Source organism: Anabrus simplex, chromosome 1 (assembly GCF_040414725.1).
Source record: "Anabrus simplex isolate iqAnaSimp1 chromosome 1, ASM4041472v1, whole genome shotgun sequence".
NCBI classification, from domain to species: Eukaryota; Metazoa; Arthropoda; class Insecta; order Orthoptera; family Tettigoniidae; genus Anabrus; species Anabrus simplex.
Window position 1 is genome coordinate 446217182 of NC_090265.1, and position 14876 is coordinate 446232057.

The window sequence follows — 14876 nt, forward strand, 5'->3', positions numbered from 1 at the left end:
GATAATTTTCTAAAACACAGAAAATTAAGCATACAAGAAATAGAAGAATTTTTAAATATTTTAGAATTTGTAACTTCCAACAACTATTTCACTTTTAATGGGAAAATTTATAAGCAGGATAGTCTTCCTATGGGCTCCCCGGCTTCAGGAATAATGGCAGAAATTTATTTAGACCACTTGGAAAATTCCAAAATTCTTAACAAAATTAAAGGTATCGTATTCTGGACACGCTTTGTTGATGATACATTTACTTTAATAGATCACAACGTCTCCAACGGTGATATCGTTCTTGAACAGTTGAATGCAGTTGATCCATGGATCAAGTTTACTTCCGAAGCGGAAGTCAATAATTCATTAAACTTCTTAGATGTCACTATTAACAATAGCTCCAACAAATTCTCTTATACGATATTTAGGAAGCCCACCCAAACTATTAATACTATTCGACAAGACTCAACGCATCCGGAATCTCAAAAAAGAGCAACATTTTATAGTTTAATCCACAGAGCTTTTCACTTCCCTTTATCAAATGCTAATCGTAAAAAAGAACTTGAATTTATCCGCTTAATAGCGAGTAAAAATGGTTTTAGCAGGCATTTCATTGACAGGATAATCAATAAAGTTACTAACAAATCCAGTTCAACTTTACTTAGAGAAACAAAAAGAAAAACAGACAAATATGCCACTTTCACTTATACAAATAGTAAGATTTATGATATCACCAACACCCTCAAGAAACATAAGATCAACATTGCTTTTAAAACAGTCAACAATAATACTAATCTTTTTTACAACCAACATAAAATTAACAACACTACGAATAAATATAATAGGTCAGGCGTTTATAAGTTAAAGTGTAACCAATGTTCCGCGAGCTACATTGGGCAAACCGGAAGAGGCCTTTCAGTTAGATATAAGGAACATATCAACGCCGCTAAACATAGAAGGTACTCCGCCATGAGTACTCACATGACAGAATCCAATCATTCCTTCACTTCCATAGAACAGGACTTAAAAATTCTTTATTTTCATAATAAAAGCACTTTACTCAATGTTTTAGAAAACATCTATATTAATATAGATCATAAATGCAATCCTTTTCACAATTTAAATGAAATTTCCGAAACTGCGAACGTAATTTTTGAGGCATTGCTCAATAGTTCTTACTTTAACAAATCCAATAACAAGCTTCCATGTGACGGCTTCCCGCCTACTGATCCTAACCTTCCCCTAATTTCCCCTCATGGCGGCTCCCTTCGCACACGACCTCCATAGTTCGCTCTCAGTCAACCACAGGCTTCCACACTGAACTAGTCGCTGTCAGACAGGCGAGAACGTAAGTAATCAGATGTGCCGCACTTCTCATTTTCATTACTTTACATCTCAAGACACAAAAACTTGCCTATTTTAACACTAACAACAGCTATCTTTCTTATTCTAGGGCCCTCTACTGCACATTCCACATTACGTCATCACGTTCAAATTTTCCACCTAACTTCTCAACAGGAAATGCCAATACTACACCAATAAGACGGCTTTAACATATGCTCGCTGTATTTCCTATACATCGTTATTATCCTATTGGAATGAACATTGTGCAATTCATTATCAAGCCTTCACGACATAACAGAATATTATATATTAACACATCACACAAAAAAGAAGAATTTTAACGCAAGTTTTTACTGTATCATCCCATGTGGACAATTTTAATTTTAACGTCAACGATATTCTTAAGTGCTGTGCTCAAAACAGTTCTGAATTCTTCACCATTTTAAATGACATATTCGGTTACCCGAATTTAATGTGTTACTTTGTCCTTGTCCTTGTAGCTTTTTCTCAAAAGTTTTTATGGCTGATGATGTCTACAAGGTAGACGAAACATGTCCCGATATAATTAAAAATCATGTAAATATTTAGTTAATAAAGAATGTTAGTATTGTAAAGGTGGAACATTTGACCTAACCTTCAACGTATAACCTAGAATTAAACAAGGAAAATATTGGTATAACTAGCATTACAATAGGCCTATTGCTTCGTTTGTAATTAAAGCCTAAACTCGAGTGTCCATAATAAAAAATCTGACAGTAGGTACATTTTTTGTAATCATTTTTGTTCTCTTCGTTCCATATTTTAAATTTAATGGTCAGTTCACATTGTAACTAGATATATATGCCTTTTATCCTGTCTGTTTTTCACCTACACTGTGGCACAATAAGTTATATGATGAAATACAAGAATTAAAAAATCTTCCTGATTTTGATTTAAAGTTGGCAGGTATGGCTGTATAACCTCTTTTGTTTCTCGTGTTTGAGACTGAAAGAACTGATCAAGAACTTAACTCTTTCTTGTTCCTTTTTCTTTGGAAGTTTATTCTGCTGATGATTGAGTTTATAGGCATTACTTTGATATCTCGTGATGCTATCCTTACTCATCTGAGGAATAATGTCCTTTTATTTTTGTTCCTCTTCAAGCTAAGGATTCTTAATTTTTTTGTTTGTATTTGTAATTCTAGTACAAGTTGTGCAAGGTGAAGAAAGTGCAGACAGGTCCACGAGGTATCCCATTTTTGGTGACTCATGATGGACGTACTCTTCGCTACCCTGATCCCGTTATCAAGGTTAATGACACTATTCAGTTGGATATCGCCTCTTCAAAGATAATGGACAGTATTCGCTTTGAGTCAGGTATGTGTGATTTTGATAGTTTTGAGTTTATATGATGGTAGTTGAATAACGTTCAAGAAATCTCAGCATTTTTTATTTTTGCATTAACTGTACCATTTTGAAACAATGAGGTCAAGGTTGGTAAAGCTAGGTTTTAAAAAATTACCAAAAGCCGTTTTTTAATTAACTCTTTTGCTTTTCGACTTTTATCGACTTACTTCCCTATAGCATTCGCTGCGGAAATCGACTTTTGTCGATTTGGTACTTTCCTGCTGTATTTTCCACGCGCTTCTTTAATAAAGGCGCATTTAATAATACAAACATCTATAGTCGTGTACTGATTATGTACTAAGCATTGTTTGAAAACGTTGCCGCGAATACTGGACCTATGTTTACTTGTTACCTTTCACCCGCCTGCCCGCCAACATTCCTGTCAGCTGTCTGGCCGAGAGCAGGCTTCACTCAGCAGCTATGAGCGAGCGGAAAAACATTAGTAATTACAGTGACGAAATCTTCAATCTTTTAGTTGCTGATTCTGATTCAGTCTGTTCAGTAAATTTGGACAATGAAACAAGTGATGTGCATGGTGACTGTTCGGAAGAAAGTGCCAACGTGGAAGATTTTCATTTTGATTCGGACTAGTGGGATATTAGTGATGGCATTGAAACTTCACTAATGAGAGGAAGAATATTGTACAGTAAGCTTCAAAAAAGGGCCATTAGTGCTCCTGACTTCAGAAATTCTGTCGTAATCGGACTTCTACGAGAGTATCAGCGCAGTCTGCCGGCGAAACGAGGAAGACCTTTTGATTACATACCTCAAGCGCGCCTGACGGAGACGCATTTTCTTGGGGAGCAGCAGGGCAAGAGTCCCAAACCTAATTGTGTTGTTTGTTCCATATTACCAGCAAAATGTTCAGAGAAAGGAAAGGGACTGTGCAAGAGAAAACAGACAGGTTTTTTTTTTTTTTTTTTTTTTTTTTTTTTTTTTTTTTTTTTTTTTTTTGTAGTAAGAATTACCCAGGGCAGCCTGCAATGTGTCCAGTTCCATGTTCGGAGATGTATCACAGTAATGTGCGTTTCAAGGTCAAATGTCGCTGCCAGTTTGCCAAAGTTGAGTTAAAAATGGTGGAATGGTGTTGAATGTCACTAACCTTTAACAAAAATTAAATTTCAGTTCATTTGGAAAATCAGCTCGTCTCCTTTCTGCTAAGTCTTCCCAGCCCAAACTTTGTAACAATTTTGTAAAGTTACTCTTTTGTCGGAAATCGCCCAGAACAAATCGAGCTGCTTTTCTTTGGCTTTTTTCCAGTTCCTGAATCAAGTAATCCTGGGTAAGGGTCCCATACACTGGAACCATACTCCAGTTGGGGTCTCACCAGAGAGAAATATGCTCTCTCCTTTACATCCTTACTACAACCCCTAAATACTCTTTATTTACAATTCCATTTATTTGGTTACCCCAATGAAGATCTTTCCTTATATTAATACCTAGGTATTTACAATGATCCCCAAAGGGAACTTTCACCCCATCAACGCAGTAATTAAAACTGAAAGGACTTTTCCAATTTGTGAAACTCACAACCTGACTTTTATCCCCGTTTATCATACTATTGCCTACTGTCCATCTCACAACATTATCGAGGTAATTTTGCAGTTGCTCGCAATCTTGTAACTTATTTATTACTCTGTACAGATTAACATCTGCGAAAAGCCTTATCTCTTATTCAACTTCTTTACACATCATTGATACTAGCTGATGTACCTGTGCTTCGCTACGGAATTCTAAATTTTATACATAATTCTAGGTTTCGTGGTGTAAATGTTGTGAGCAAGATTGTATTAAGTTGCATAGCTCTTAACGGTGCCCTAGAAACACAACGGGGAAGTCACCAATGCCTTTTCTCATATGAAGACTGGGTTAGGGAATTTTCATTGTAATGGTAGGCCAGCTTGCCTACTGTCAGTCACAATCAGGTTGGGGAGTTTTCATTATAATGGCAGACACTCACTCTCCGCCTGCCTTTATGGATTCTCAGAAAGACTCTCTTAGTGGTTTTCCCAACTGAAATGAACATGGGTCATTACAATAATGTCAGTAGGAATGGCGTGATTAAAAGCAATGCTTTCATATGAAATACTCGATCAAATGAGAAACAAGACATTTTCTCACTTTTAACGAACAGTACTATGCTGTCAAATGAGAAACAAGACATTTTCTCACTTTTAACGAACAGTACTATGCTGCCGAACTAACAGTCCAAAGCTACAGAGCTGGAATGACCAAGACGCAGACATCCGTGATCCGTGAACAATCTTCATCCTTTTTTCGGCGGGTGGGGGGTAGGGGGTCGAATAGTGGATAGTCCCAGGGCAGCAGGGGAAAGAACTATCTGACGTGTAGGCAATTTTTCCTCCAAACTGGAGAAGAAACTACATCTTCGCTGCTAATTTGGAATAAAATTAATGGAGATTTAATAAAAGTGAAGAGGAAGAAGTATTTCTTAAGAAACGGCTCTTTTCAGGGTTGAATTTTGAGTTATTTAGTGAATTGTGGTACGACAATTTGGAATGGGCCTAAATTGTAATTCTAGACCAGTTCATACTACTACTACTACTACTACTACTACTACTACTACTACTGAGCCTCTGACTTAAGTGCGCACACTGCTCATTCAAAACAGCGCGTCAGAGTAGGTATCGAATAGCTGGCATACTATAATGAACCAGTGTGTTGCGTACCAGCAGTATCAGAAAATGCATGAACCAGAGGAATGGCATGCTAAAGAAGAAAGTTATCTAACTCCTTAGCTATTTCCCGCCAATATTCAGTTAGGCTGTTATACTCGGTATGCAGCAGTAACCCCACCTATCGGAGTTGAATGTCAGCATAAGAGACAAAGAACATTACAACAAACAACGGTCAGTGTAATGTAATTGTTGATCAATGTTACGCGCTTTCGATATTGTAGGCCTTCACATTGTCTTCCGGTTCTGAAATACCTCTCTTATCATAGTCGGTACGGTAAAACTGAATAAAACATTAATGATCGGAAATTGTATTCTCTATAACTTTTGATATGTAGTACTTTTCCATAGGACCAAGAACATAGGTATTTAAAAATTAAATTTTAGGTGCCTTCCCGTAAACTACTATTTCACCCAGGATGAATAACATTGTTTATAGCTTAAACTGTCATTTCTTATTCCCCGACTCTATACCGATTTTCATTAAGTTCTGTTTTCCCATTTTGTCGGGGCTCGGCGTTGATATAGACTTAGCAACAAAAATCCAAATTCATGAATATCTGTGTTATTATAGCCGGTACGGTAAAAATGCATAAGACGTAAATGACCAGAAATTTAATTCTATATAACTTTAGTTATGTAGTATTTATCGATATGACCACTAATAATATAAATATTTGAGAATTGAATTTTAGGCCTTCCCCTAAACTACCATTTCACTCAGCATGAATAAAGTGCTTTATAGCCTAGATTTTAGCGGCTCACCCCCCGACTTCACATACCGATTTTTATTAAATTCTCTTCAGCCGTTTTCTTGTGATGCGTGTACATACATACAGACAGAAATTACGGAAAAGTAAAAACTGCATTATCTTGTACTATTCTTTTCAAATTCTGAGCGATGTACAGACAAAACTCTTATTTTATATATATATAGATATATAAGAAAACATAAAGGTCCAATAATACCGTCGTGAGGAATTCCCCTCTTCCTTTTTACAGGGACGGATAAAGCTTCACCTACTCTAATTCTCAGAGTTAGATTTTCTAGAAACGGTCACCCATTCAGTCACTCTTTTGTCAAGTCCAATTGCACTCATTTTTGCCAGTAGTTTCCCATGATCTACCCTGTCAAATGCCTTAGACAGGTCAATCGTGATACAGTCCAATTGACCTCCTGAATCCAGGATATCTATATCTTGCTGGAATCCTATTAGTTGGGCTTCAGTGGCCTTTCCTAAACCCAAACTGCATTCTATCAAACCAGTTAAAAATTTTGCAAACATCAGGAGAGCGGAGGAGTTCGATACCCAAAACCATGTTTTGTTGCTCTGGGAAGCATCTGCAGGAGTTTGTTAAAGCTGCTGTGCCCTATTGTCGAAGTCCTTCAACCGCACGAGCGTAATACGAGAAATTGCGACGTCTTCCCTTTCAGAATGTACAGTAAAACCTCGTTAATTCGAAGTCCTTGGGACTCAAAAATCAGACTTCGAATTACGTGATTTCGAATTAACCGCCAGTTCGCAATTCAGAAGTACCAACCCTTGCCGTGTTACAAAAGGCCCGTTACTGAATGCAATTAACCTTGATTCACAGTTTATACCTTTCAAATGCCATGAAAAAAGAACTATTTCAAAAATGTATCCAAGAAGGTGCATTTACGGTATTCAAATAATGCACTCGGATATCTCACTTGTAAACATAACCTCGTGCAACGAAAGAAAGAAAAAAAAGCACGATTCAAAGACGAGGAGAAATCTATGCTCGCTCTCATGTTCAAGTGCTTTATTAATTGGATTACTATACTGTATGCATTTTAGATGCCTTGTATTTACACAGAAAGTACCCGATGCCCATAAAATCGAACTTTCCTATGACTATCCTTGTACGATTTTCCCCCCATGGCACTTCTCTCGTACTTCAGAAATGTAAACACTTGCCACGTCATGAAGTATTGTAAGACCCATTAATACATGCAATCACCTCGATTCACAGTTTGAACCTTTCCAATGCCATGGAAAAACTATTTCCGAAATGTATCCAACAAGGTGCATTTACAATGTTCAAATAATGCATTTGGGTAAATCACTGACAAACATAACCTCACGCAACGAAAGAAAAAAATCGCACAATTCAAAGACGAGGATAAATTATGCCGGTTCCCCTGTGCAAATGCATTATTTTTTGGATTTCTGTACTGTTTGCATTTTTATTATAGATGCTTTGTACTGGCATGGAAAGTGCCAGACATTAAAACATCGTGGCTTATCGAAGTTTCCTATGACGAGGGGATAAAGTATCTCGCTTCCATGTGCATTGCAACGCACTACTATGACCCCCATCCCTTACACTGTACAATTTCCCGGCTGGCAGTTCTCCTTTAAAACCATTAGACCGTTTGGGCTCGCATTAAAATAAAGCAATGCAGTTTCACCGGCAATGACAATATTGTTCGGTCCCTACGAATTTATTATATTTGCCACGTTTTTTCGTCAACTGTGGGCATCGCCAGTGTTCGCGGATTCTGTTTTCCCGCACACTGCCTGTTGTATGATATTACAGCGTTCCTTAAAAGGTTGAACACAAAAGAATTCTGATTTCATTCAACTTAGCAATCGTGAAGCGCACTGTAGACCCACCGAAGTGAGTGTAAGAGCGGAAAGCTACCCCTCCACGTTCCGGAACGTGCGTTCTATTATGACGCGGAGCGGATAAATTTCGAGTTGAAATTACTCTAACATACTATTGTTTTAAAATGTAAAGGCAGTTTCGAATTAAAAGTTTGAATTTCGGTAATGGGGCCGACATTGTACTTCGAATTACGAATTATCCGTATTTCGAATTAAACAATTGAAATAACTGTATATCATGTTTCCGGGAACGAGAGCTTCTTCGAATTAGGCGGGATTTTGAATGAACCAATTTCGAATTATCGAGGTTCTGCTGTATTTTGTTACTGTGTGTGGTCAAAGAACATCAACAAACTGTTAGTGATATTATCCTATCCAAGTTCGTAATACTTTAATTTATGACATGAAGAGCCCAACTGCGACTTCATACAGGTAATACTGCCGATATTTAATGTTACTGATGTAGTTTATGAGCTTCGGGAACATACGACCCTACTGCATATTATTTTGTAGGCTGTCTTCATTAGAATAAGTTCAGAACAGTGCGTCTTCGCCTGCCATCTAGCGGAGAAATTTTGTCACAGCCTATTCGCCAAAAGCCTTGCATAGAACAGGCTGTATAGGAGGATCAAGATGGCGTTGCTCTGTTCTTATAAGGATATTTTGTCATGTTTCATTCCAGCAACTAACCCAATCATGTCTCCTTTGTGCAGCTTACATTTTGGCCGAATGGTTTTGCTATTAGAACTTCCGTATTATATCAAATGTTGCCATACTGGATGTTTTCTTCTGACAATTTGCTAAGAGGCTGGGAATTTATTCCTGCGTTTCTGAACATTAATCCATATGTTTCTGTTACGGGCTTGTTAGGAAATTGGCAAGCTCCCTCATGCTAGTTTCAGGAATAAGGTCCCCGATGTACACAGGTGTTAGTTTGAAGTGATTGATGGCTTGCTGTGAGCAATGTAAGGTAGTTCATTTTCTACTCACATTTTCTACACTCGCTCATTTTCTACACTACTCACTTCACAGATTGGGAATTTGTTTTAGCTTGTTTGACTTCTGATAAATTTATTTAAAGTTCTTTATGCCATTGGAAGTGTTCATGCTATATATGTTTCAAGTTGATGATTCCGGAGTATGGTAAACGTACTCGAGTATCACTCCAATGCCATTCCATACTAAATATAATGCGGAGGAAACAGGAATATCCCAGGAAAAATACAGGGAAAACAGACTTAACGTTACTAGTGGGCACTCGGGACAGTGTGATGTGTGGTGTAATGCTTAACCAGGCGGGTGGCCTTCATGGCAGGGTGAAGGACGAATCATAGACCCGGTACATACAAACCAGCTGATGCAGGAGCACAGCATGCACATTTCCTGAAATTTCTTATGCTCGTCTGAAAATTTAAAGTCAGATTTCCGGTGTAGAACGATAAATTTATGGTTGAAATACCTTGACCAGTTTTTCCAAAATAATGTACGTATGTAGTGTATTTGTAAAGCCATACGCTAACTAAATAAATTAGTTGAAGTTCATTGCACTCTCCTTTTGTCAGTTCTGCAAGTAAGCTTGTTAAAACACATCGTCCTTTGAGCATGCTCACCCAGCAAAGACTATATTGACATAACTTAATTGGACTCAACACACATAAGCTGGATATTTATAAAATTGCAATTGATAATTCCGCAGCAGATGTAAAAAACACCATCGATGTCTGCTCCCAGTCAGTCTTCATAAAATTCCATCACAGTGTTCAGTGAAGTTGTATTGAAATTACTTCTTATTTTACCTATGTTTTTATGCAACATTTACTATGCTTAATTTGACAGTGGATGTACCAGTCTCGGCATGTGTTCAGGCAAAAGCGAGTCATCCGCATGGGAATGTATAAATACGTCTCTGATAAGTTGAAATGGCTTGATAACTTTTTCATCATTTTAGTTGTACCTCCTGTTTTGGGACCTTAAAATTGGCAAAAGATGTGACCAAATAAGTTAAACAGTAGAACCTCGATAATTCAAAATCGGTTAAATCAAAATCTTCTAATTTGAAGCAGCTCCTGTTCCCGGAAACATGAGGTATGGTTTTGCATGTTATTTAAATTGTTTTAATTCGAAATACAGATAATTCGTAATTAGAAGTACAATGTCGGTCCCGTTACCGAAATCGACATGTAATTCGAAACTGCCTTTACATTTTTTAAAAATTAGTATTTTACAGAGTAATTTAAAATTGAAATTTCTCCGCGTCGTGAAGGAACACGTCTTTCGGAACGCTTTCCGCACTTTTACTCGCTTTGGCGTGTCTACAGTGCTTCATAACTGCTAAGTTCGAGTGGAATCATAATTATTTTGTATTCGGTGTTTTTAGGAACACCCCAATATCACATAGCCGGCATTGCTTGGAGATGTAGAATCCGCAAACACTGGCCATGCCGACAGTTGGCGAAAAAGCATGGCTTATATAATCAATTCATACGCACCAAACAATATTGGAAATTGCCGATGAAACTGCATTGTTTGTTTTTATTTTTTTAAATGCCGAGGCCAAACGGTCTTTTGGTTTTAAAGGAAAGAGTTGCCAGCCGGGAAATGTACTGTGTTGCTATGCAGTGCACACGTTCTTTGGCAGATGGAAGCGAGCGACTTCCTTCCCCCCCTCATAGGAAAGTTCGAAAAGCCACGATGTTTTAAGGACATCGGGCACTTTCTGTGAAAGTACAAGGCATCTAAAAATGCAAACATTACAGCAATCCAAAAGATTTGCACTGGGGAGCCAGCATGATTTGTCCTCTTCTTTGAATCGTGTTTCCTTTTCCTTTTGTTGCATGAGGTTATGTTTGCCATTGTTTTATCCAGGTGCATTATTTGAATAATGTAAATGCACCTTGTTGGATACATTTCTGAAATAATGTTTTCCATGGCATTTGAAAAGTTTAAACTGTGAATCATGGTGATTGCATGCATTAATGGATCTTAGAAGTACCATGGCGGAAAATTGTACAAGTATAGTCACTGTATATACATTGCTGTTGTAATGCTAACGGAAGTGAGATACTTTCTCGCTTCGTCATAGGAAAGCTTGATAAGTCGCGATCTTTTAAGGGGGTACTTTCCGTGCAAGTACAAGGCATGTAAAATGCATATGGTACAGTAATTCAGTGAATACAGCGCTTGCACAGGGAAGCCAGTATAGATTTCTCCTCGTCTTTGAATCATGTTTTCTTTCTTTTGATTCCATTGTGAGAGGGTATGTTTGCCAGTGAGTTATCAAAGTGCATTATTTGAATACTGTAAATGCACCTTGTTAAATACATTTTGGAAATAGTTTTTTGTATGGCATTTAAGAAGTTTAACCCTATGAGCAGTACTGCCGTACATTTACAGCAGTGCAGCGCGTGGCCCATGGGAGTACTGCTGTCTAATTACGTTCTCAAAGTCTGCGCCTGAACAGTACCGCCGTTTATTCAAGTTTCATGTTGAATGTTTGAAATTGTTTCGTGACGTCGTACTGGCAGGATTTTAGAACAAAGTTGGGGGATGTTTGATATGTTCTGTGATGTTCTGTCGAAACATCCGTAGTTATGTAACCTAAATTCATTCGCGATTGTGCCAAAAATTACAACACCCGGGAACTGTTTTCTATTCTTGTTTCTGTTGAGTGCTTTGCATGACTATTCCTTGACAATACACATTTTTCTTTTCAGCCTTCTCTGGTTTTCTGTAGAAACAATCACACTCTGATCGTACACAAATACACGTTGTAATGGCAGGATTGAATCGAGGATGCGAGCTTGCTCCGCAAGATATAAGTAATACAGCGCCAGTGATAACCGACGAATTTCAGACATAAATAACTCAGCAATGCAACAACCAATTCACAATTTAGTTGCGCAGTTTAAAAGAGCGGTGTATGCCATTTGTGTCACGTACAGTAGATTGGAGCGAACTAAAGTTCGTATTGGCCACAGCTTGCAAACAAGTGTTATTGTCGTCGTGGTCGCGGTCTTGGCGAACACGTGTATCGTCTCGTCTGGGCCAGCCAGCCGCTAGCGTGGCATGGAGTGGTGAACACCCAGGTTTCGTGATTGACTTATTTAAAAAATGCCGACTCTGTTACCACAACACAGCATTTGTTTTGCAGACACTTTGGCTTAGGTCGACATGAGAAAGATTCAAGCAGGAACACCATTCTGTTATGGGTGAACAGTTTCAGAAAAAGTTTGAGTTTGAAAACGAAGCCACCTGGTAGGCTTCGTAGCCATCCGTGAAGAAATCGAGGCAATGCCACAAGACCTGCTGAAGCGAGTCATGCTGAACTTCAGGAAGAGGCTTCAGAGGTGCATCGAACGGGACGGACGGCATTTGGATGACATTTTTAAAAACCTAGTCCGTACGTGTATGTGACACAAATGGCAAACACTACTCTTCCCAACTGTGCAATAAATCCTTAAATGGTTTTTTGCTTTGCCGAGTTATATACGTTTGAAATTCTTCAGGTATTTCTGCCGCACCCTGTATTTTGACTAACGAGGGGTCTGATGATGAGATTGATATTTATGATAGTGGTTGTATTGTGTCCGATGAGAGTGAAATTGGTTATTCCTCTGAAGACTACATAGAACTTGAAGACGAAGTGCGGCGCTCTGCTGTCGTAACGAAGGCTAAGCTGTCAGCTATTCACACCAAAGGAAGAAAGTGGAGTTCTGTAGGCAGATTTTTAACTACGCTTTCTGCTCATTTTGATTCATGAAATTTACGGGTTAGTGATAATCTTCATTTGATGACGATAGTTCAAGACTTGAAGTGTTGATTTTCAAAGAAGTTGTCGATCGTAACATTATGAACTTCATAGTGTCAGAAATGAACAAGTACAGTATAACCTCGTTAATTCGAAGTCGTTGGGACTAAAAAATCGGACTTCGAATTACGCAATTTCGAAATAACCGCCAATTTGCAATTCAGAAGTACCAACCCTCACTGCGTTACAAAATATTCTAAGGCCCGTTACTGCATGCAGTTAACCTTGATTCACAGTTTATACCTTTCCAAATGCCATGAAAAAGGAACCATTTCCATAATGTATCCAAGAAGGTGCATTTACAGTATTCAAATAATGCACTTGGATATCTCACTGACAACATTAACCTCACGCAACGAAAGAAAGAAGAAAAAGCATGATTCAAAGACGAGAAATCTTTGCTGGGTCCCATGTGCGAGTACTTTATTCATTGAAATACTATATTGTAAGCATTTTAGATGCCTTGTATTCACACAAAGTGCCCGATATCCTTAAAATCAAACTTCCCTATGACTATCCTTGTATGATTTCCCGCCATGGCACTTCTATTGTACTTCAGAAATGTAAACACTTGCTGCGTCACAAAGTATTCTAAGACTCGTTAATACATGCAATCACCTCGATTCACGGTTTAAACCTTTCAAATGCCATGGGGAAAAAACTACGGTAGAAGTCCGTTATAGCGAGAATTCATAACAGCGAAAAATTTACTCGCTATAACGGATTGTCGTTATATCCAATTTTTGCATAAAAGTCGGAAACCCCTTCATGCACTTTAAAATCGGTATGAAACGGCAATCAGTTTGTTCAAAACTTACGTTTCCGCAGATGATATCCACACTATGGCTTACTTGTTTGTTATTTTTCGTAATCCGATACTACGTAAAAGTGTACGTTTAATTTCATTCTGAAAAAAATATAGTTCCGTATTTCTCCGAATCCCAAGATGAACCCTACTTTTTCCTTCAAAAAATTTTATAATCAGGCTCAAAAAGAAGTTTGTAAATTCATACAGGCCTACGCATTTTTAGACTATTTTTAGACGCCGATAATTTACTTTTACTTTCGTCACGCCGTATTTAATTTTTTTATGCGGCTGCAAAATTATTCTTTATTTCCGCGGATTAAGGTACCATTAACTTAACATTGGCGTCATAATACCAAAGAGAACTCCTTGAAAATTTGCCGGCAATACCTATTCCATGCGTCTCTACAACGAACCATCAGGAAATTATTCTTGCTGTCTATAAAATTGTTATTTTAACGCAGCGTCAGATATAACCGGCTACCGCTACACGCACGTCTCGCTTGTCGGGTGCGACCAAATTCAACGGCTAGCGATGTATAGGCCTAATCGCGAACGTTGAAAGTCAACGAACGAGTTTATTGCGCCACGGTATGGCCAACCGCCCTTGCGTTTTTCGTGCACATACCTCACAATTTCATCATCGACTTCTTTAAAGCGTCCTTGTTGCGGACCACTGAATGCATTTTTTTTTGTAGAGTACGCATTTTTTTTTAGCTCTTTGTCTTCAAGCTAACGCCAAATATTGGCTTTAGTTAGGCCTATGCCGTATTTTCTTGCGGCCGCACAATTATTCTACATTTCCAAGTGTTTAATAAACATTTACTTAAAATTGGCATCAAAATATCGACTAGAACCCGTTGAAAATTTGCCAGCAATACCTTTTCCACGTATCTTTACAATATGACTATCCATCACGAAAATATTCCTGCTGAAACCTTAATTTTGCTAAGCGTCAAGTACAATAGACGCGTTATGACTCTGCCACTGAGTAGCCATGGCTTTTCTAAGAATTCGAAGGGTCGCATGTTTTGATGCCATTCTGCAGATTTGAGAAACACACAGGTACTGTACACTATACAACCGGTAGCGATGTGTAGTAAAGAGGCGGTCGTTTATTGTCAATGAGTTCTGTGCGCGTGTGAAAAGAAGCAGCGTGGTTACGCGGTAGTTACCAGTGATATCCATTAACTCACTGTTAGGCCGCGAATGCAACAACCC

The 14876-nt window shown here is 38.2% G+C and overlaps 1 protein-coding gene across 1 annotated transcript in view; it reads left to right on the plus strand.

The window, feature by feature from the left end:
• Positions 1–14876, plus strand: part of RpS4 (ribosomal protein S4) — a 63115-nt gene that overhangs the window by 22780 nt on the left and 25459 nt on the right. The window contains exon 4 of the mRNA XM_067135202.2: positions 2516–2687. Coding sequence (XP_066991303.1) covers positions 2516–2687 — 172 coding nt within the window. The remainder of the gene's footprint in view (positions 1–2515; positions 2688–14876) is intronic.